Genomic DNA, 20,883 nt, shown 5'->3' on the forward strand with positions numbered 1-20,883 from the left:
GCTGGCTCTACGGAGTGCAGCTGTTTTTTCTGGGCATTTCAAATTCATGGATGGGAATTGTGCCATTTTCTGCATTCAGCAAGGTACGCTACACGGGAGCAGGGGGAGGACGAGGTTGTCCTAATACCCATGCAACAATGGACCAGCCCTCTGCTCCGTGCCACGGGAGGTGGAAAAAGTGAGGGGGAAAAAGTGAGGGATCGTTTAGCGTGTACAGACCTTGATTGAACATACCCTTGGTTCCTATGTATATACCACATTTGCTTTGAGGGGAGGGCCAAAAAATCCTCCTCAGAAGTTTTCCTTTGTTACACAAAAAGGGCTTTGCCTGCATAATGGCAGTCGCAAGGCGAATGGGAAAAAGCCTTCCACAACTGATTCCTGGATCTACACCTTGGTGCCAGATGCCTCCATACTGATGTCTTGGTGATTGCTGGTATCAGACTGCTTTACTACGATTATTGGTTGCTACAGGGCCCCTACCCGAGTCAACTTAATCACTCACATGCGTTTTTGGCTTCATCAGTGTCAATGTCTTCTATTGCCATTGTCCATTGTGTTGGTACATCAACTCCTCGTCTAGGGAGCATTTTCATTAGCCAGCCTCTCGCAAGCCCGTATCCTCATAAACCCGTCAGCCCGCTCATGCATCGACCTCCATTGCCTCGCCAGCCGGCACCTCCGTTACGCTCACATAACGGCCAATCTCGTTCTTCTTGATAATCTTCTCGTTGAGGACGGCGGTCGTGCCCTGCTTGAAGGCGTAGCTCTTGAGCTTGGCAGTACGCTCGTTGGGCTTGACGAAGCCGCGCTTGAGCGTGGTCTTGTCCTTTGTGATGACGGCGACGTCGACGTTGCTTCCGGAACCTAGATCGTTGAAGATACCGGCCTGAATAGCATCGCTGGCAAGCTTAACAGCCTCCTCCTCGTTCAGCTGGGGCTTCCACTGGGTCTCGAAGACGGACATGGCGGCGAGGGAGCCGGAGCCCATGGTGACGTAGGGGAGCTTATCGGTGGAGCCGTGGGCGTGGACGGTGAACAGGTGGGTTCCCGTGGGGTCGACGCCGGCGACGACGAGGTAGGCGCCGATGTGGCCCTGGTACTGGAAGAGGTGCTGCTTGAGCATGGTCATGCAGGTGACGACGCGGGGCTTGCGGCCTGTCGAGAGGGCGTGGAGCTCGAGGTTGGAGGAGATGATTGCGGTGGTGAACTCGGTATCGGCAGCGGTTCCGGCACCCGCGCACCAGATCTGGGGGGCGATGTAATGCAACTTTTCACAGTTCTTGTCCGCTACGATGGGACCCGAAGTCGCTCTTGTATCGGCTGCAATCTGAATGGATAGTTAGTACGAGCTTGTGGTACGAAAGGGCGGTACGCGGGGGCGAGTCCAATGACTGGATCCATGCTACTAGCTGATGGAGGGGAATCTAGTGTTTGGGAATACTAACCACTACTCCGCCGTCGAATATGCATCCCACGATGGTGGTACCTGTGCTAGTCGCCTTGGGCAGGGGGACACCTCGGGCGTGGAGGGCCGCATTGCGGTTGTAGTTGGAGAAGTCGAAGCCAGGCATGGTTGCTGACTTGGCTGGCTAGACCCGGACGCTGTGATTGTTCTTTCTCGGTCGTCGGGGTTGTGGGAAACTTCGTGATCGTTCGGTCGTGGTGGATGGTATGAAGTTGGCAGAGGTTCCGCTGGGCGTGGAGATGTTGAGGGACGTGGTGAAGGCAGGAGCTGATGACGAGGCTAAAAGCTGCCTTCAATGGTGTCGCCCGCTGTTTGGGGAGAGCTCATGCAGCGGGAGGCACCCTGACACCGACAGATGCCAGTGCTGATTGGCCAGGGACGCCCCATGAAGCTGCCTAAGCTTCACGTGATCTACCTAGTCAATGCGACCGGGGTGACGGACGGGCCCAGTAGCAAGCAGGAGCTCCATACGAATTTTTGGGAGCAGCAGCAGTCTGTCCCGTCGCCAGAGACCAGGCAATCAGACGTTGCAACATCTAGAAGGCATCACTCTTCTGCCTTAAGGCCAATTCTTTCGCGTTTTAACGTGTGAAACTAAACCAATCTCCTTTTTATCGGCATTTTGGCGCTCAGCAGTCTTTTCTAGAGTCGACAACGTCCCTGCGCAATACTCACTGGTTGCGACTGTAGCAACCGCACCCAGCTGCTTGCGACGAACGGGGAAAAAAAAAAAAAAGAAAAAACTTCCCGTATATCAACAACGCGGCCCCTCCAACGGATGCAAAGAACCACCCCCAGCTGACCCAACAAGTCCCTCCTCCAACGAGCCGGTTTCTCAGCATTCCATCATGGCTTTCGGCTTCTCCAACCAAGGAAACGCCATGCTTGGAAGCACGGCTGGAGGCGGAGGACTGAATCAAGGCCCCGAGCTGGAGGTGATCCAGACCGAGGTGAGATCTGGTCACCGACACCGTCGATGCCGTTGTCTATCACACGTTCAAAGCTCACCAACTAAAACTATTGTCCAGGCGCTTGGTTTCAAATCGATTGCCGGAGACGCGAAGCTCCGGCTGACGTCCGCATGGTCCCCTGCACCCGCCGACACGGCCTCCCTCCTGAGCATCGCTCCCCGCCGGGGACTCGTCGCCGCCGCCGGCCCCGATGGGATCACGATCGCCTCGACCGAATCTGTGCGCAAAGGTTTCGAAGCCGATTCTAAGGAGAGCGACAGCTCCGATGTCCGCGCCTTCCAGCCCCAGGTCAAGCTGCCTATGCCCATGAGGGTGTCGCAGCTCGCTTTCAGCGCCGACGAGAACTACCTGATTCTGTCTGCCGAAAGTGGCGGCGGTCTGGCCGTCTATGAGACCCAGAGCCTGCTCAACGGCGGTACTCAGGCGGCCTTCGAGCTTGCAACGAACGGGGAGACACTGAGGGCGCTGGTACCGAACCCTACGATCGAGAAGGCAGAACTGGTTGCCATTGTGACGAATAACGGGAACTTGCACATGGCGAACTTGAAGGATAGGAATATCAGCAATGTTCTGAAGGCGCAAGTCAGCTGCTTAAGCTGGAGTACCAAAGGAAAGCAGCTTGTCGCAGGCTTGGCGGATGGTACTATCTTTCAAATGACCCCCGAGGGCGAGGAAAAGGGGCAAATCCCACGACCGCCCGGCGTAGAGAACGCTCACGGTAGGTTTTTGTGATGCGAATTTCGTTGGGAACGCGAACTGATCATCTCCATTCAGTGTCTTCTCTGAGTTGGCTGGAAAATCACCTCTTCCTGGCCATCCATACCTCAACAAAAGAATCTCCCCCGACATCAGTATACCACATAATCACCAGAAAGCTCCCGTCAGACTTCACATTTCAGAAGCTCACAGACCCCGTCGACCCCTTTGGCGCAGAGAACACTCCTCATCACTCAATATTACGACTGAAAGACTTCCCTCCTAACCTTACGGATCTGTTGATTGTCGCGTCCACAGCATCCCCTGATATCGGCCTTCTCAGCAGATCAAAGACGCCGCTGTCTCCGGATAAGCCAGCAGACAGTATCTCCAATGTTTTCACAACAACAGAGCTTCTCGACGACTCCAAGCGTGCGTCTCTCCCTATGACGGAAGACTTCCAGAACACAGTCCCGATTGGCGTTGCTCTCGACTTGTCGAGCAAAGAGAAGGTCTACAAGCCTCTGCCTGCGGACGAGGAGCTTGAGGACTCACCGGGCCCACTGCCCGGCTTCTGGGTCTTGAACCATGAGGGTGTTCTGAGCTCATGGTGGATCGTGTACGAGGACTCCATCAGAGGAGGCACAACTTACCCTGGCATGGCTGTGCTTGACACGTCTGCTCCAGCGCCTGCTCCTACACCCTCGGCGCCTGCAGCAGCTCCAGCCGCTCCAGCAGCTGCGTCACCTTTCGGTGCACCCTCTCAGCCATCAGCGTTCGGCTCTTCTGCGAGCTCGACGCCGGCATTCGGTGCCCCCTCTGCTTTGGGCGGTGGCCAAAAACCGGCAAACCCTTTCGGCAGCGGCGGATCCACCCCTGCATTTGGCGGCAGCTCTGCGCTAGGAGCCAAGAGTTCACCATGGGGCACATCAAATGCCTTGGGTTCTGCGACCGGCGCATCGTCAACAGGATCAACGTTTGGAAGCACCGCGTTTGGTGGCAACACATCTGCTGCTTCGCCTTTCGGCCAAACTTCCACTCCTAAGTCGGCGTTCGGGAGCGGCGGTGCATTCGGCAGTGGCAGCGCCTTGGGCAGTACTCCTGCTGCGGCTACCTCTAGCCCAGCTTTTGGTCAGCCTTCATCTTTTGGACAGTCCTCGTCCCTCGGTGGAAACAAGACTCCTGCTGCCGCTACCTCTAGCCCAGCTTTCGGTCAGCCTTCATCTTTCGGGCAGTCCTCGGCTCTTGGTGGAAATAAGTCTCCCTGGGCAGCTGCAGGTTCAAGCTCAGCCACTACAGGGTCGACATTCGGACAGCCTAGCACCTTCGGCTCTGGAAACAAGAGTGTCTTTGGTAGCGGCTCGACACCGACAGCCGCGGCTACTCCTTCGTCAGGGGGTGGTTTCGCAGGGTTTGCATCGTCTGGCGGCTTTGGTTCGCTTGGTAACAAGAACGCCAACGAAGGCGGCAGCGTGTTTGGAAGCAAACCCTCCTCAAGCCCTTTTGGTTCGGGCCAGTCTCCTTTCTCATCCACCAAAGATACTGCGTTTCCACCGCCCAGCCAGAAGCCCAGCAGTGGTGCTGGAGTCAATCCTTTCGCCGGTCAGCCCTTCAAGTTGGAAAGCAGTTTCAAGCCCGATCCTTCTGCAAAGGACGATGACGATGACGATGACGAAAAGCCTGCTACCAGTGGCGGATCCTCGTTCTTCGGCGGCGGCTTCAGCTCGGCCCTCGGAGATGCTAAGCAGACAACACCTACTAAGGAGCAGAGCATGGACACAACGGAAGAGACACCCAAGCCTAAATCAGTTTTCAATTTGCCCTCCACGACACCCAAGGAGACACCTGCTCCTAACAAGGGACTGTTCGGACTCGGGACTGCGCCGCAAAATGGCCGAAGTCTGTTTTCCAAGCCCTCGCCAAAGTCCTCGTCGTCAGGCTTCAAGCTGGAGCCCCAGAGTAAGACTCTCACGGATGCTCCCTTGCCTCCCGACTCAACGAGCAGGGTTGAGTATCCTCTGGGAGAGTCGTCTTCTTCCTCAGGCGGGGCAAGTAAGGCTTCCCCGAAGGCAGGCGATGCTCCTCTTCCCCCTGACTTCCTCACGACGCCAAAAGCATCTCAGACAAAGGCTGTCGATGACCCGCTTCCTCCCGATTTCCTTAAGCCTAAGCAGTCGACGAAGTCATCAGATGACGCACCATTGCCCCCTGACTTCATCACCCCCAAACCTAGTAAGGCTGTGCCATCGACTACACCTCCGACAGCACTGCCATTGCCCGCGGAGGAGAAGCCGAAGCAGACGGCGCCAGCGGCTGCCCCCGACTTCCTCAAGATGCCCAAGCAGTCTCTCACACAAGCAACCTGGTCATCCACGCCCGTCAGTGAGACGCCCGCTAAAGAGCCAGAAGACGCTCCCCTGCCACCCGATTTTATCACCAAACCAAAGACGAACGACCTCCCGGCCATCCCAACTGTCCCGGATAGCGACCACGACAGCGATCTGGAGGAGGACGAAGAAGGGTCCGAGGGTAGTGGAGTCGACGTCGCAAAGGATCTTAGTCCGTCCATTGTGGCCATGACTCCCAATGCAGGTCTGACTCCTCAAAGCTCTTTCGGTGGTGTTAGCAGTAGCACTTACTCAATTCCGCGCACAGAGGAAGAGAGACCACGACATTCGCTATTCGGCAACAATGTGCCCACACTCCCTCGTCCTTCGCAAACGAGCCCACGATCCCCCAGCCCTGTTAGGGCCGCTATTCCAGGACGCCTGCGCCAAGAGTCAGCTCGCTCGGTTAGTGCCCCTGGTATGGCTTCTCAAATTCTCGGCGCCCAGAGAAAGCAGCCCTCCCAGATGGGTATGTCCATAGTCGGTTCTAAGACCACAATGGAGGACCCGTTCGTTGCGCAGCAGAGGTTGGCGCGCCAGAGGAGACAAGCTGAGGAGACGCGAACTTTGGAGGACGAGGAGGACGATGAGATTCAGAAGATTCTTGCATCCAAGATCGAGCCCAGTCTCAAGCTGGACGACTTCATCGCGCACTCCAATGTGGTGCCGTCAGCAAAGGAAACCATCCCCGCGCAAGTCGAAGCCGTCTACCGTGACATCAACTCCATGATTGACACTCTTGGTCTGAACGCCCGATCGTTGGCAAGCTTCATCGTAGGACACGATGTTGGCTTCAAGCAGGGTGGTCGCCGCAAGGAAGACCTTGAAGACCCCGAAGACTGGGTCTTGTCTGAGATCGACGAGCTCGGCGAGGTCATCGACAGATCTCTCGCCCGGGACCTAGAATATGGCCGTGTTCAAGACGTAGAAGAGAAGCTGGAGGCTTGCAACGAACTTGCGCGTGAGATGTCCCGCCTGCGGTCGAAGCAGGACGACCTCAAGAAGATTATGATGGTCAGACTCGATCCCGACCAGGCCGACATCAGCCGCTCCTTAGCTTTGAGCGCCGAACAAGCTGCTCAGCAGAACGAGTTGCGTCGTGAGTATGCCAACTTCTCCAAACTCCTCGCCGAGGTGGAGGAAGCCTTGACGCTTCTCAAGACCAAGCTCGCATCAGTAAGCAGTGCGTCTGGCAAGGGCAACTCCAATGTCCCCACCGTCGAGGCCGTCATGCGCACCATCAACAAGATGACCAGCATGGTCGAGAAGCGATCTGGCGACATTGACGTTCTCGAGAACCAGATGCGGAAGCTGCGCTTCTCGTCGGTTAACAGCCGCGAGGGCTCTCCGATGGCCACCCCTCAGAGGAACAGCAGGTCGCTAATTTTCTCCCCCGAGCGTATGGCCACGGCGTCACCCGGCACTCTCCGCAACTCCCTTGTATCCTCGGTCGCTTCATACGGCGTCCGTGGCACGCCTCCCCGCAAGAAGTTGTCTGGCTTCAGCCAAGATGAGAAGTCAGAACTGATGGCGAAACGGGCCAAGAGACAGGCCGTCTTGAACAAGCTCAAGGCAAATGTCGAGAGGGCCGGCGTGAGTGTGTGGACCCTAGAGGATGCGGAGTAGAGCATTGTTAGACATACCTAGATTGGGGAGAACAACGCTCGGCGCGTATGGGACTAATGAAGCAATGGCATATGGGAATGGAGAGCGCAGATAGTGTATATCATAATGTACAATGGAACCAGCAGTATATGCAGCCCGATCTAGCCTTGTCAAGTGGCATGTCAGACTCTGACCGGCCAGTGTGAGCCTAAGAACGGAAGTATCATGTATCCTTATCATTGCAGTCGACACATAGCTGCTCATGTGTCTGTATCGTGTCTCTTGTGAAGGTTGAGCTGCTGACGGCTTCTTCGAGTTGGTACGATAGCTCCACGCATATTACATTCAAAATTCACTGTCACACAAAGTCAGCCTTGTGAATGGTTGCCTCCACGGTTTATGTCGTTTTACTACCCGGGTTCGAGGTGGAACCCTTTTCTGAGCCGATGAAACGATGCAAATGTGAGATCGCGGTCAGTCACGCACGTAGGATCTCAATTGAAGAGTACATGACAAGGCGATTCAACGTAGGACTTGAAACCTTTGGAGGAACCGTCTAACCAGACAGCAATGGTCATAGCAATGTGCAGTATGGGAATGTTGTCGTCATGTCCGTAATGTTGCGACAGAAGTATTGGAGAATGGTGGTCAGTCTAGGCGTTGTCCCAGCGAGTCGATTCCATTTCTTTGGGGTCTTCCGCAGATACTCATGCTTATTACACAAGCTTCGGAACATAGTGTCCTCGGTATCTTGAAGCGACGTGCATCTAATGTCTTGACCTACGTTCAAGACCTAGTTATGAGTACACATGAGAATGATGATTGAGGAGGTTCTTGGGCGTGTTTAAGTGGATGCATAAGGAATGAGCGCGGACTGGTCCACTTAAATTTTGGGGGGCAAGGGTGTTAATTGCTCACCTACAGTGCCCAAGCACGAGACTGCGCGCCCTGTACCCCAGCGCAGCGCGAGGACCCCGCGACTTGGGCGCGTCATCAACTTTTTGATACCATTGACCTCAATATTCTTACGATTCAACACCGAACCCTTGGCAGTTGCCAGTCCCTAACAACGTCGTCGCTCCTCTAAGAGCAGGTGAAGCAACCTCGACTGAGCACATGAAATCGCCTTGAAGAGCACCCGAGCAGCAAACCTACTTTCCAACAAAAGTGGCAAGATGGGCCCACCGTCGTCGGCAGCTCGAAAGCGGCCTACCGCCACTCCGAAGAACTTCAAGGTTTCGCCTTCGAAAAAGCCTGCGAGGCCAAATGCCAGCATCCTTAGCTTCTTTCAAAAGGCCGAAAAGCCTGAGCAGACCCTTTTTCTGGATGGTCAAGAGAAGCTAGTGGTCCAAGCCGCCGACGACGACGATGAGCCAAACATCTACGACGCCGAGCCATGGGAGGAGGATAGATTCAACGAGGTAGAGTCCTCGGTCAAGAAGAGAAGGTTGAGTCAAGAAGAAAACCAAAAAGAGACAGAGCGATCGAGTCCAAAAGCATCCAAGAGTCCCGTCGCCTCCGAACCCGCACCATCGTCACCTACAGAGGCAAAGCCAACCAAGAAGGCGCCAGGAAAGCGCAAGGGCCCTTTTTTGGACGAATCTGACAGCGAAGAGGGAGAGGATGCAGACGATACTTCCAAGAAGCCACTTTTTCTCAGCGCAATTCGTAACACGGTGCCCATTACGGCCTTCATCAAAATGGAAGAGAAGGATGCGACGCCACCCGCGAAGGAGACGAGCTGCCCCCCGCCGCCACTGAAGGTTGAGGACTCGATCGACAATGAATTTGCAAATGTTGACGAGTTTGGTGACCTAGACGACTTCCCCGACGACGAAGACTTTGGAGGCGAAGAATATCGAATGATGCAGTTTATGCAGGAGCAAGCCAGGCTGGAAGCCGAAGCAGAAGCTGTAGAAGATGGCGACCATTCTGGTGATGACATTCCCGACCCTGTTCGATCAAGCGACGCCATGGTGGCCAACTGCCCAATATGCGACGGGAGCCTTGCAGGAATTACGCCCGCAGAAGCAACACGACACGTCAACGCCTGCCTCGACGGCAATCCGATACCCCTCCCTCAGCCTAAGCCAGCCAAGAAAGACCAAGTAGCGAAACCCCCGATTCTCGACCCGCCAGAAGTCAATAAGCGCTTTGCCCGCGCAGCCGTTCCGCGAGCTGGCCAAGCCAATCCCTTCAACATCGGGGAGACTGACAACAAGCCCAAATCCGCATTCACAAAGTTGATGTCGGGCCATGCGGAAGATGCGGCTTGGGCAGGAGCTGCTGCGGCAGAGCACTCTGCGCGCGGCAAACCCGCATATCAACGCACCTGTCCGTTCTACAAAATCATGCCCGGATTCTACATTTGTGTGGATGCATTCAGGTATGGTGCGGTCAAGGGGTGCAACGCCTACTTCCTGAGCCACTTCCATAGCGACCACTATATTGGGTTGACTGCCAACTGGACCCATGGACCTATCTACTGCAGCAAAGTTACCGGGGACCTCGTGAAGATGCAGTTGCGAGTCGCCGCACATTGGGTTCGGCCACTTGAATTCAACGAGACGGTTGATGTTCCTGGCACCGAGGGTGTTACTGTCACTATGATTTCCGCAAATCACTGCCCTGGGAGCTCCCTATTTCTGTTCGAAAAGACAATGGGAAAGGGACCGTCCGCGAGAAAGCAGAGGATTTTGCATTGTGGCGACTTCAGAGCTTGTCCAGCTCAAGTTGCGCATCCCTTGCTCAAGCCAGAAGTGCAAGACTCGATCTCAGGAAAGACTAGGCAACAAAAAATTGACGTATGCTATCTCGATACGACCTATCTCAACCCGCGCTACTCTTTCCCTCCCCAGAACGACGTTATTCGGGCATGCGCGGAACTCTGCACATCGCTAGCTCCTGAGCAGAATTCTGAGGACAATGCCTGGGACAGGGTCAATAGGGAGGCAGGTACTGACACAGTCAGCAAGTTTTTCAGCAAAACCAAGATAGATGGCGAAACGACCAAAGCCAAGCCGAAGAATGCCCCCAAGGAACGCCTGCTCGTCATCTGCGGCACGTACTCGATCGGCAAGGAGCGCATCTGCAAAGCCATTGCCCAAGCCCTGGGCAGCAAGATATTTGCTTCCAAGTCCAAAATACGCATCTGTTCCAAGCTTGGAGACCCAGAGCTTACGGCACTAATGACAGACAACCCCCTGGAAGCGCAGGTCCATATGCAAATGCTCATGGAGATCCGAGCCGAGACGTTGCAGGACTATCTCAACTCCTACAAGCCACACTTTAGTCGAATCGTTGGGTTCCGCCCTTCTGGATGGAACTATCGACCACAGGGTGCAGGCAAATCGGTCTCGGCCAACACGCAGCCCGGCACCATTCCAACTACCCAGATTTTACAGGGCAAGGCATGGAGGTCACGTTTTGGGGCCAAGGACTTTGTTGCTCAGCGTGGCAGCACGAAGGAAGCTATGTGCTTTGGGGTGCCATATAGTGAGCACAGCAGTTTCAGAGAGCTAGCAATGTTTCTAATGGCACTGCGGATTGAGAAGGTAGTGCCAACGGTCAATGTCGGGAGCGAAACGTCCAGGAAGAGGATGAAGGGCTGGACTGACAAGTGGTTGGCTGAGCGAAGGAAAGGTGGTTTGATTCGTCCCCTAGAAGGTGATGAGAGTCAATCTAAGGACGTTGTGCTTTGGGACGGAAAGGATAGTCGCGGAGGCGGCGTTTGGTGGTGATCAGTCGCTCGGTGCATAGACAGAATTTAATGAATAATGAGCACGAGGCATCTGCGCCCAAATCGAATCCTTGAAGTGTGGTTCATTTCATGGGTTCTCGGCTGGATATCAAGCTGTTCTACCCTTCCTGCGTCCATATCATCTAGTCGGATTACCCCAGACGCCATGACCCATGTTTAAATACCAAGAGGATTTGAAGCCGTAGCCTTTAGTCCTATCTTTCGTTGGCCGGCTTTTGTAGTGCCCCGACCACGTAATCGTAATTCCTTGGGTTCCATCAAGACTACATCTCCAGCGGTGCTGACTTTTTATTTCGCCTTTGCTGACTGCGCAGCAGCCTCTGTAGTACGTATTAGCACCACCCTTGCGGCCGCTGCAGGTGAACCGGGGAAAATCATGCGGACTCACCTCTCCGCGTCGCGTCCTCCAGAAGAGGGACATCTACATGGTTGGCGGGCAGATGGACATAGCGCACGACGGAGCCACGAATGAAAACATTCTTGACGGAGCTCTGCGAGTCTATGTTAGCAGGGGGGGGTCTGTCATCTGGCAGCATGACTGAGAGTGAAAAGACAAGGCCGAGGCTGAGAAGTGGCCACAGAGGGTGACTGACCAGGTGCGGGTACTTCAGCTCCTCAACGACCGAAATGTCATCTAGTTTAATGTTGAGATACTGGTCAACACTCTTGAGCGTGCCGCGGATCTGGATGTCGTTCTTGAGCTCGACGGTGACCTCATGGTCTATGAGCGTCTTGAAGAAACTGGCGGGGTCAGCGCGTTAGCTGGCGGCATATTGACGGTTTTGGGGGCGTAGATGGTGACAGAAACTTTTCTTGTTTGGATGAGTTGCAGGGGCATACCTGAAGAAAAGCATGGTGGGCGGTTGGGTTGAGTGCTGGTTTCGATGAGCCGCTCGGTGAGGTCGTGATGCTCGAGCTTGAATGCGAAGGTGTGGGGGCCTGTACTGTGTATGATACAGTGCATACAGTGTGATTCGGGCGTTGATTATGGTGGTCATACATGCTGAAGTGGCTTATTGGTGTGGCTGGTGGAGTACACATGGAACTTGCGACTGGGTGGCGATTGGCCACTTTCACTGAGTCGGCGAGTCCGTCGAGGGGAAAGAGCAGCCTCAACCTGAGAATGACAACCACATTCATTCGTTCATGAACCTCGTCCGACCCCCTCTCAATTCTCGTTTGATACCCGTCTGGTCTCTGTTCGTCGCTGCGTATGGTTTTTTTGATTAATCGCGACAACGCATCTCGACCGAGTCCTAAGACTGGGCATCCAATATGTCCCTGGCCCGGGTCAGTGAATGGCGAAAGTTGCCCCTGAGTCTGGCAGAGCTTTGCATCGACACAACCCTACGATGCGGCCAGTCTTTTCGATGGCGCAAAATCAATGATGAATGGTGAGCATAAGTTTTTGTCAAAAGAAAAGTCTGCAAGCTAAAACCTTAAACAGGTGCTGCACGCTATACGGGCGCCTCGTCTCACTGAAGCAAGACCCGACTCACCTGCATTACAAAGTGACCTGGCCAAAGAAGCCCGTTTACCCGCTGACGCCGCCCGTTGCTGACGATGAAGCGGATGGCGATGATACGGAGGAGTTGTTGCGACATTACTTGAGTCTGAAATTAGATCTTAAGTCCCTTTACGAGCAGTGGTCTGAAGCAGACCCCAACTTTCGCAAGAGAGCACCGGAGTTTGGAGGGGTTCGCATGTTAAGCCAGGATGCGTGGGAAGCGTTGATCTGCTTCATTTGCAGCAGTAATAATAACATCTCGAGGATATCGCAGATGGTATGTTCAATGATTACACCAGCGAATATCTCCACTAACGGCGCTGTAGGTTCACAAGCTTTGCACACACTATGGCCCGCTTATTGGTCACGTTGGAGATGAAGCCTTTCATGATTTCCCCACGCCAGAAGCTCTCACTGGAACTTCAGTAGAAGCTCACCTGAGGGAGCTAGGTTTCGGTTACAGGGCAAAGTACATTGCGCAGACGGCATCAATCGTGGTGAACGATCGACCCAAGGGCTGGTTCGAAAGCCTGACCAACCCGGAGAACCCGTGTTACCGGAAGACGCCAGAAGGCGCCAAGTTGGCACAGTGCACATACAAAGAAGCTCACGAGCAGCTTCTCCAGCTGTCCGGCGTTGGGCCGAAGGTGGCAGACTGCGTGTGCTTAATGGGTCTGGGCTGGGGTGAGGCCGTGCCGGTCGACACTCATGTGTGGCAAATCGCTCAGCGGGACTACAAATTCGGGAAGGTCAAGACCAAGACATTCAACAAGACCATGTATGATGCAGTTGGAGATCACTTCAGAGGCCTCTGGGGCAAGTACGCTGGATGGGCTCATTCTGTGTTGTTCACGGCCGATTTGAAGACATTCTCTGAGCGCACCGTTAAGAAAGAGGAGGGCGAGGCAATGACAGTGAAGAAGGAGGTTAAGGTTGAAGAAGATGCGCCGCTATTAGGCAGAAAACGGAAAGTTGTGAAGACGACTATTAAGGTCGAGGTTGAGGAAACGCCAGAGGCAGCGCCGTTGGAGTCATCGCCAAAGCGGAGGAAGACGAGATCTCAAACAGTCAAGAGAATCTCGAAGTCGGCGTGATGAGTCTCACGATTCTCAGTCTCATTAAATTCAAATTCCCATTTTACCATTTCGCATAGTTATCCTTATATCTAAAGTGGAAATAAGTCAAGAAAAAAAAATTATGTTCCCCAACAACGTCACTTGCAGTATTTTTATTGAGCAGTATCAATTCCCGAAACAAGACACATCTAGTAGCGGAATAAAAATCAATAAAAGAAATAAAAAGTGCCGTCGTTTTTAAACATCTTCGTGGTCGCGATTTTCTAGGTTGGAGGTCCCAACCTTCTAGATTCGGGTAAAGCTCGGGTGCAGGTGGCGTCGGAAATTTTGCCTGGTCGTGTACGTACCGCGAAATTGCAAACTCTCTTGCGACTCTTTGCTCCCCTTCCAGCCTCATCAGCAACAAACAACCATCACTGATGAGCTCCGTCATCGCCGTTCGACCACTTGCACCTTCACAAGTGACATGAAGCAGCAATACCCATAATTCAAAATGTCTGACGCAGACTTCGAGACCGTCCGGAAGCTCCAGGCGGAGCGCAACGCTGCTGCCGCCGCGAAAAAGGGTTCGCGCAACTCGGACAACCAGCGAGCCGACACCAAGCAGAGCCTCACCGAGAGCTTCGACACCGACCTGTACGATCGCAGCAATGGCGTCGACAAGTTTGCGGGATACAACACGTCCATCCCTACAGGTGATGATGATGACGACGAGATGGAGGGCGCTGACAACACGCGACGCCTCGTCGGCCAGTACACGGCTTCACGTGCCATGATCGACGAGTTCGCCCGTGGTGATGGCGTCGAAGAGGATGACCCCTTGGCAGGCCGGGGCGAGCGTAGCAACCGAATCACCGATCGCGAGACCGACTACCAGAAGCGACGATTCGATCGTGTCCTCACCCCGACTCGAGCCGATGCCTTCGCAGCTAACCGCCAAGCCGGCGCCGCCGAGGAGGGCACTAGCTACCGCGAAGTCATGGCGCTGCGCGAGCTGGAGAGGGAGGAAGAACGCGTCCGCCGCGCCATCCAGGCCAAGGCTGAGGGTCGAGAAGAGGAGGACGGCAACGTGGCCCCGGCGACCTTGAAGGACGGCGATAAGGAAAATGCTGAAGCTGGGTCGACCGAGGCTGTTACGGCAGGCCGCAAGCGAAAGAAGAGATGGGACGTCTCGTCTACGCCAGCTGATGATGAAGCTGCTCCCCAGCCTTCGGATCCTGTCAAGTCCAAGCGATCGCGATGGGATCAAACACCAGCTCCCGCCGGCATGGAGATAGACGCGCCCAAGAAGCGATCTCGTTGGGATCAGGCACCATCCGCCACGCCCATGGGAAACCAGGGACTTGCGACACCGATGCACCCCTCACAGTCAGGCAGTGCTGCCCTGCCTACGACCTTCGGAACCGACATCTCTGGCCGCAACATGCCCTTGAGCGACGAGGAACTGGATATGCTCCTCCCCGGCGAGGATCAGGGATACAAGGTTCTCGAGCCGCCTCCGGGATACGCTCCGATACGCGCGCCCGCACACAAGCTTATGGCCACGCCGGCACCGCAGACTGGGTTCATGATGCAGGACCCCGATTCCGTCAGGCTCAGCGGCAAGCCCATGCCGGCCGAGATTCCAGGCATCGGCGATTTGCAATTCTTCAAGGCTGAGGATATGGCGTATTTCGGTAAGCTGACCGACGGTTCTGATGAGAACAGCCTCAGCGTGGAAGAGATGAAGGAGAGAAAGATCATGAGACTGCTCTTGAAAGTCAAGAACGGTACTCCACCAATGCGTAAAACTGCCCTGAGACAGCTCACCGACAATGCCAGGCAGTTTGGAGCCGGTCCGCTCTTCGATCAGATCCTCCCCTTACTCATGGAGAAGACGCTGGAGGACCAGGAGCGCCATTTGCTCGTCAAGGTCATCGACCGTATTCTCTACAAGCTAGATGATCTCGTGCGACCGTTCGTCCACAAGATTCTCGTTGTTATCGAGCCGCTGCTCATCGACCAAGACTACTACGCTAGAGTTGAAGGTCGCGAGATTATCTCCAACCTCAGTAAAGCCGCTGGTCTGGCCACGATGATCAGCACAATGAGACCAGATATTGATCACGTGGATGAATACGTGCGAAACACCACCGCCAGAGCTTTTGCCGTGGTCGCGTCAGCACTTGGTATTCCTGCGCTTCTGCCGTTCCTCCGAGCCGTTTGTCGAAGCAAGAAGTCATGGCAAGCCCGTCATACCGGTGTCAAGATCGTTCAGCAAATCCCCATCCTTATGGGTTGTGCTGTTCTGCCACACCTCAAGGGATTGGTGGACTGCATTGGTCCCAACCTTAACGACGAACAGACCAAGGTCAGAACCGTCACCAGTTTGGCAATCGCAGCCCTCGCTGAGGCTTCTAGCCCCTACGGTATCGAGAGTTTCGACGATATACTCAACCCGTTGTGGACTGGAGCGCGCAAGCAGCGTGGCAAGGGTTTGGCCGGTTTCCTCAAGGCTGTGGGTTACATCATCCCGCTTATGGACGAAGAATACGCCAACTACTATACCAGTCAAATCATGGAGATTTTGCTCCGCGAGTTCTCGTCCCCAGATGAGGAGATGAAGAAGGTTGTCCTGAAGGTGGTCTCCCAGTGCGCTGGCACTGACGGTGTCACAGCAGGTTACCTCAAGGAGCATGTGTTGGACGAGTTTTTCAAGAGTTTCTGGGTGAGGCGAATGGCTTTAGACAAGCGCAACTACAAGCAAGTCGTCGAGACGACTGTCGACATCGGTCAGAAGGTTGGAGCCAGCGAGATTCTAGAGAGAATCGTGGTGAATCTTCAAGACGAGAGCGAAGCCTACAGGAAGATGACGATCGAGACGGTCGAGAAGATTGTTGCCAGTTTGGGTGCGGCAGATATTGGCGAGCGTCTCGAGGAGCGCTTGATTGACGGTATACTGACCACGTTCAAGTCACAGACTGTGGAGGATATCGTTGTGCTGAATGGCTTTGGCTCCGTTGTCAACGCCCTCGGTACGCGCTGCAAGCCATACCTGCAGCAAATTTGCAGCGACATCCTGTGGCGACTCAACGACAAGTCTCCAACGGTGCGACAACAAGCAGCCGACCTAATTTCACGCATTGCTATGGTCATGAAGCAGTGCGGAGAGGACGCTATGATGGGCCGAATCGGTGTCGTGCTTTACGAATACCTGGGTGAAGAGTACCCTGAAGTTCTCGGATCTATCTTGGGTGCCCTGCGATCCATTGTCACGGTGGTCGGTATCTCCCAGATGCAGCCTCCTATCAAGGACCTGCTGCCTAGACTTACCCCTATCCTGCGCAACCGACACGAAAAGGTCCAGGAAAACACCATTGACTTGGTTGGTCGTATCGCTGATCGCGGGCCCGAGAGCGTCAACGCTCGCGAGTGGATGCGTATTTGCTTCGAGCTGCTCGACATGCTCAAAGCACACAAGAAGGGTATCCGTCGTGCGGCCAACAACACGTTCGGTTTCATCGCCAAGGCCATTGGTCCTCAGGATGTTCTTGCTACCCTGCTCAACAACCTTCGCGTCCAGGAGCGTCAGTCGCGTGTCAACACCGCCGTTGCTATTGGCATCGTCGCCGAGACTTGCGCGCCTTTCACGGTTCTTCCCGCGCTGATGAACGAGTACCGAGTGCCCGAGCTCAACGTCCAAAACGGTGTCCTCAAATCGCTGTCCTTCCTCTTCGAATACATTGGCGAGATGGCCAAGGACTACGTCTATGCCGTTACACCTCTTCTCGAAGACGCACTCATCGACCGTGACCAAGTCCATCGTCAGACCGCCGCCTCGGTCGTCAAGCACATTGCGCTCGGCGTTGTCGGCCTCGGCTGTGAGGACGCCATGGTCCATCTCCTCAACCTGCTCTACCCCAACCTCTTCGAGACCAGTCCACACGTCATTGACCGTATCATCGAGGCTATTGAGGCCATCCGCATGGCTGTCGGTCCGGGCGTCGTCCTCAACTACGTATGGGCAGGTCTCTTCCACCCAGCTCGCAAGGTTCGCCAACCATACTGGCGACTCTACAACGACGCCTACGTCCAAGGCGCCGATGCGATGGTGCCATACTACCCCAATCTCGACGAGGAGAAGGTCGACAGGCCGGAGCTGGCCATCATGTTGTAAGGCAAGTGGACATCTCTAGACGAAGTGTGGAGGCACACGGAGGCAAGCGTGGGGTGACACGGGAGGTTGATTCATGGTTGGTTTCAAGGTTTTCTACGTACGATATCCAGACACAGATCGCGGCAGGGCGGGGGTGTTCCAATTTAGAGGGAGACAGCCCCGAGATGAGAGGATGAAAGGGAGGGGCAGCAGCGAGCAAGTAAGCACAGCTTGAAGCAAGCCGAGAATGGGAACTAAAAAGGGAACAACACTGAATAACGCGTGTTGTGTTGTTGTGTTACGGGCGCAAGGTAGCCCATTGTACTGAGTCATAATACTCGATCGTGTAGACTTCTTGTAGTTGGTGGAGCATTACAAGCGGCGTTGGGCAGACTAATCACGAAAGCTTTTTTTTAAACAATTCATTTATACTATCCTATTCAGCGAGTATGCCTTCTCTCAAGTCATGATGTATCTTGGACATGTTGCTCTTGTACATGTGTTGTGTCGTGTGTATTTTGTACTATATGCCTCAAGTTGATAATGACTCAAGCGATGCTTTATGGATCGTATATTGACTATAAAAGCAATGTAAAGTGGACTGATGGCATGGAGACGGCACCGACAACGAATCGGACCCGGGGCAACGCGTCTAGGATCTCACGATGTCTGCGTTGCAACAGAGAAAAAAGTTGCGCGAGCGAGAGCGCGTGAGTTTCCTTCGGTTCGCATCGCAGATGGAGCCAGCCAGAAAAGTCTCGAAGAGTTAGTTGCAAGCCAACGGAGAGCCGAGAGAGTGCAACACCCGCAGCTGGCCGAGAGTCCCATCCATCCAGCCAGCCTCCTGTCCCCATCGTTCATCCCCGTTCTCGGGTACCCATCCCCTCCTACCGGCGTCGACCCGACAAAGTGCCAAAGCAACGCCCGCGTTTGAGGTCGCTTTCCCCGGGATCCATCACCGTCACGACGCGTCCGTGTTTACTGACGCCGTATGCGGTGTTGCGGTGCCAATTGTGGAGAGAGAGAGCGCAAGGAAGCTACGGTTACGCTGTCTCCTTATTTTTTTTCTTTTTTTCTGTTGTTGTTCTTCTGCCAGCGGTAGCCTTGCTTCCGGCCAGGCACAGCTCACGTGCTGCTGGGTTCTATCTACATGCGAATTTTTCACGTTATAAAAAGAACACAAAATCTCGCGTACGGGGAATGGAAGGATGGCTGGATGGGATCATGGATCCACGGAAGGGAGGTTTGTCTGCGTCTCCCTACGAGGATGAGAGATACGGATAGGAGACAGGCCACTTTTTCTCTCTCTTTCCAACGCTGTATATCCTGGATGTTCCTCCAGGCACCGAAGGGAGGATAAAAAAAAAAGGTTGAAGGTACTTTCTACTCTATTCATGCATTCTTCCTTTCCCACCGGCATAATGTTACCAAGGAAGACAAAATTCCCCTTTCCTCGTTGGCGATGATCTGCAAAGTCCTTCTGTTCCATGTGTTGGCGTACCTATTCGTACTTCAGTCACTGTACATACACGTCGATAGGGTGTATGTGGTGGGTCGCGGAAGAAGAACAGTTTTTCCCCCCTCCCCATCGCTGGTGTGTTTGAGATGTCTTCGGAATGCAACTCTCCTTCTGGGTGGGCGTGGTTCAGGGGCTGGATTACCTAGGTACCAGCCAGCCCGGGATTTTTGCGTTGCAGTTGGATGAGGTTGCAGTTGCTTTACGGATACCTTCTTGGGTGCACCCGTGGGGAACATTTTGGCGAACATCCCAAGCTGACCACTGCTCCGTCCCTCCCCCTTCTCCGGACGGAGAAAAAGATGCGAGATTCAGGTGAGTCGACACGGGTAGATTGTCGAAGCCGTTCTGTAGTGTATTATATGGAGGAAGGAGAACGGGAAATCCTGTTTCAAGAGACAGAGCCTCAAAATGATGCTGGCTTTCGCCGACTTCATCACAAAACATTGATATTCTCTTTTCTCTATGGTCAAGTAAACTTTGAATTTCTTTGCGCATTGCCTGTTTCGGGGGCAAGGCGTCGGCATGGGAAAGTGACATTTCGGTTTTGTTGCCTCCAGCGCTAATAAACGACATGGAGGGGAGGGGCGCCTTTCTTGGCCGTTTTCGTCCAGTGTTCTGCCATCGGACGGGCGCATACCTCAGTGAGGTGAGCTGTTTGTGTTGGTGCTATGGCAGCCAGCGTTGGTGGCTACGGCACCGCAAGGTAAGGCACGAATACCTACACACCGCAAACTGACTTGACTGACTTCACTGGGCTGCTTGGCGGCCAACAAGCCCACCTCGGCTCCGTTTTCTTCTTCCTACGTCTTCTTCTGACTCGCCTCATTGCCCTGCTTTGAGCCCAGCTGGTTTGCCGGGGATTTTGAGTCGCGAAAAGAATAACGGCCGCGAAGGCGTCGTCGGGCGTTTATTTTGGCGCAAAAGGGTCCCTGCGGGGGATCTGCAAGCCCGCATCGGCCGACGATAACAGAGTTGAGGCTAGCTGGTGATAGTTCTGATCTGTCTGAGGCGTTGCTTGAGGCGCTAATCGCCCTGTCTAACTACTTGCGCACGCCGTTTTCAAGTTTATAACCTCTCAAGTAGATGATCGACAGCATTCCCGGGGTGGTGCAGGTCATTGCAGGGCCCCCGAACTCCTTTTTCTCGCTGTCGCGCAGGTCCGTCCAAGTAGCCGTCAGGAAGCCAACCATCACCAACACAGTAAGCCCTGTCTCGGTGACCTCGGCCAAATTCACTGGCAGAACCAGGATTCTCCCCTGGTTTGACTGGCGAATCTTGGAGAAGATATCTAGACATCTGTTCTAGACAGCCACAGCGGAAGCCGGCGAGGTTTGAGTCTTCGAGACCTTCTTGCTTCATTTGCATTCCGGTTGCGTTCAACAGCATGTAAGAAGGGAAGGGCCTGTTTAGGGTGCAAGGTACGCAGTCGACCGGACCACCGTGCCGTGTCTCATCTGAACAAAGAGGGAACGGGCGCTGTGCTCTGCCGCAGCCTTGCTGGGACGACGCGCCGTTTATGAGGGCGTGCGGCCATCAAGATCGATCCCATCACTGCAATACCCGCTGGCACGGGTGCCCCTTCATGCTGTGTACTGACTCCTGACACAACCATGGTAAATCTCAACCCGCGGATGCGGTTTCGCACCCGGAAAGTCAGCCTTGCCTGCGCGTGTCGTCCCATGTGTAAGGTCAACGATCGTCATAGATCGTCGCCGTCATGTTGCTGTCGTCCCCTCTTCCCACGAGCTGTCGACTTCTT

The 20,883-nt window shown here is 54.4% G+C and overlaps 6 protein-coding genes across 6 annotated transcripts; 4 read left to right on the forward strand and 2 right to left on the reverse strand.

Annotated features, from left to right (window-relative positions):
- Window positions 1–387: 387 nt before the first annotated feature.
- Window positions 388–1,574, reverse strand: pup1 (putative proteasome subunit beta type-2; the record flags this gene model as incomplete). The annotated part of the gene is made up of 4 exons (XM_032032380.2): window positions 388–447; window positions 506–517; window positions 695–1,330; window positions 1,449–1,574. The coding sequence occupies 4 exons, from the start codon at window positions 1,572–1,574 to the stop codon at window positions 388–390; spliced, it is 834 nt and encodes a 277-aa protein (XP_031888405.2).
- Window positions 1,575–2,316: 742 nt separating this feature from the next.
- On the forward strand, window positions 2,317–7,148 carry NUP159 (Nucleoporin NUP159; the record flags this gene model as incomplete). Its single annotated transcript, XM_032032378.1, has 4 exons — window positions 2,317–2,418; window positions 2,497–3,157; window positions 3,214–5,727; window positions 5,791–7,148. 4 exons carry the CDS (start codon window positions 2,317–2,319, stop codon window positions 7,146–7,148), a joined length of 4,635 nt encoding a protein of 1,544 aa, XP_031888607.1.
- Window positions 7,149–8,302: 1,154 nt separating this feature from the next.
- pso2 (DNA cross-link repair protein pso2/snm1) lies at window positions 8,303–10,743 on the forward strand (the record flags this gene model as incomplete). The annotated part of the gene is made up of 2 exons (XM_066150683.1): window positions 8,303–10,622; window positions 10,679–10,743. The coding sequence occupies 2 exons, from the start codon at window positions 8,303–8,305 to the stop codon at window positions 10,741–10,743; spliced, it is 2,385 nt and encodes a 794-aa protein (XP_066009881.1).
- Window positions 10,744–11,175: 432 nt separating this feature from the next.
- LSM2 (U6 snRNA-associated Sm-like protein LSm2) lies at window positions 11,176–11,741 on the reverse strand (the record flags this gene model as incomplete). Its single annotated transcript, XM_032032376.1, has 4 exons — window positions 11,176–11,207; window positions 11,276–11,378; window positions 11,481–11,628; window positions 11,728–11,741. 4 exons carry the CDS (start codon window positions 11,739–11,741, stop codon window positions 11,176–11,178), a joined length of 297 nt encoding a protein of 98 aa, XP_031888603.1.
- Window positions 11,742–12,162: 421 nt separating this feature from the next.
- Window positions 12,163–13,488, forward strand: OGG1 (N-glycosylase/DNA lyase; the record flags this gene model as incomplete). The annotated part of the gene is made up of 3 exons (XM_032032375.1): window positions 12,163–12,281; window positions 12,335–12,671; window positions 12,721–13,488. The coding sequence occupies 3 exons, from the start codon at window positions 12,163–12,165 to the stop codon at window positions 13,486–13,488; spliced, it is 1,224 nt and encodes a 407-aa protein (XP_031888604.1).
- Window positions 13,489–13,963: 475 nt separating this feature from the next.
- Window positions 13,964–17,626, forward strand: prp10 (U2 snRNP component prp10; the record flags this gene model as incomplete). The annotated part of the gene is made up of 1 exon (XM_032032374.1): window positions 13,964–17,626. The coding sequence occupies one exon, from the start codon at window positions 13,964–13,966 to the stop codon at window positions 17,624–17,626; it is 3,663 nt and encodes a 1,220-aa protein (XP_031888605.1).
- Between the last annotated feature and the right edge of the window lie 3,257 nt (window positions 17,627–20,883).

The sequence above is a fragment of the Colletotrichum fructicola genome, assembly GCF_000319635.2.
Source record: "Colletotrichum fructicola Nara gc5 chromosome Unknown KSG_Nara_v1_contig01, whole genome shotgun sequence".
NCBI classification, from domain to species: Eukaryota; Fungi; Ascomycota; class Sordariomycetes; order Glomerellales; family Glomerellaceae; genus Colletotrichum; species Colletotrichum fructicola.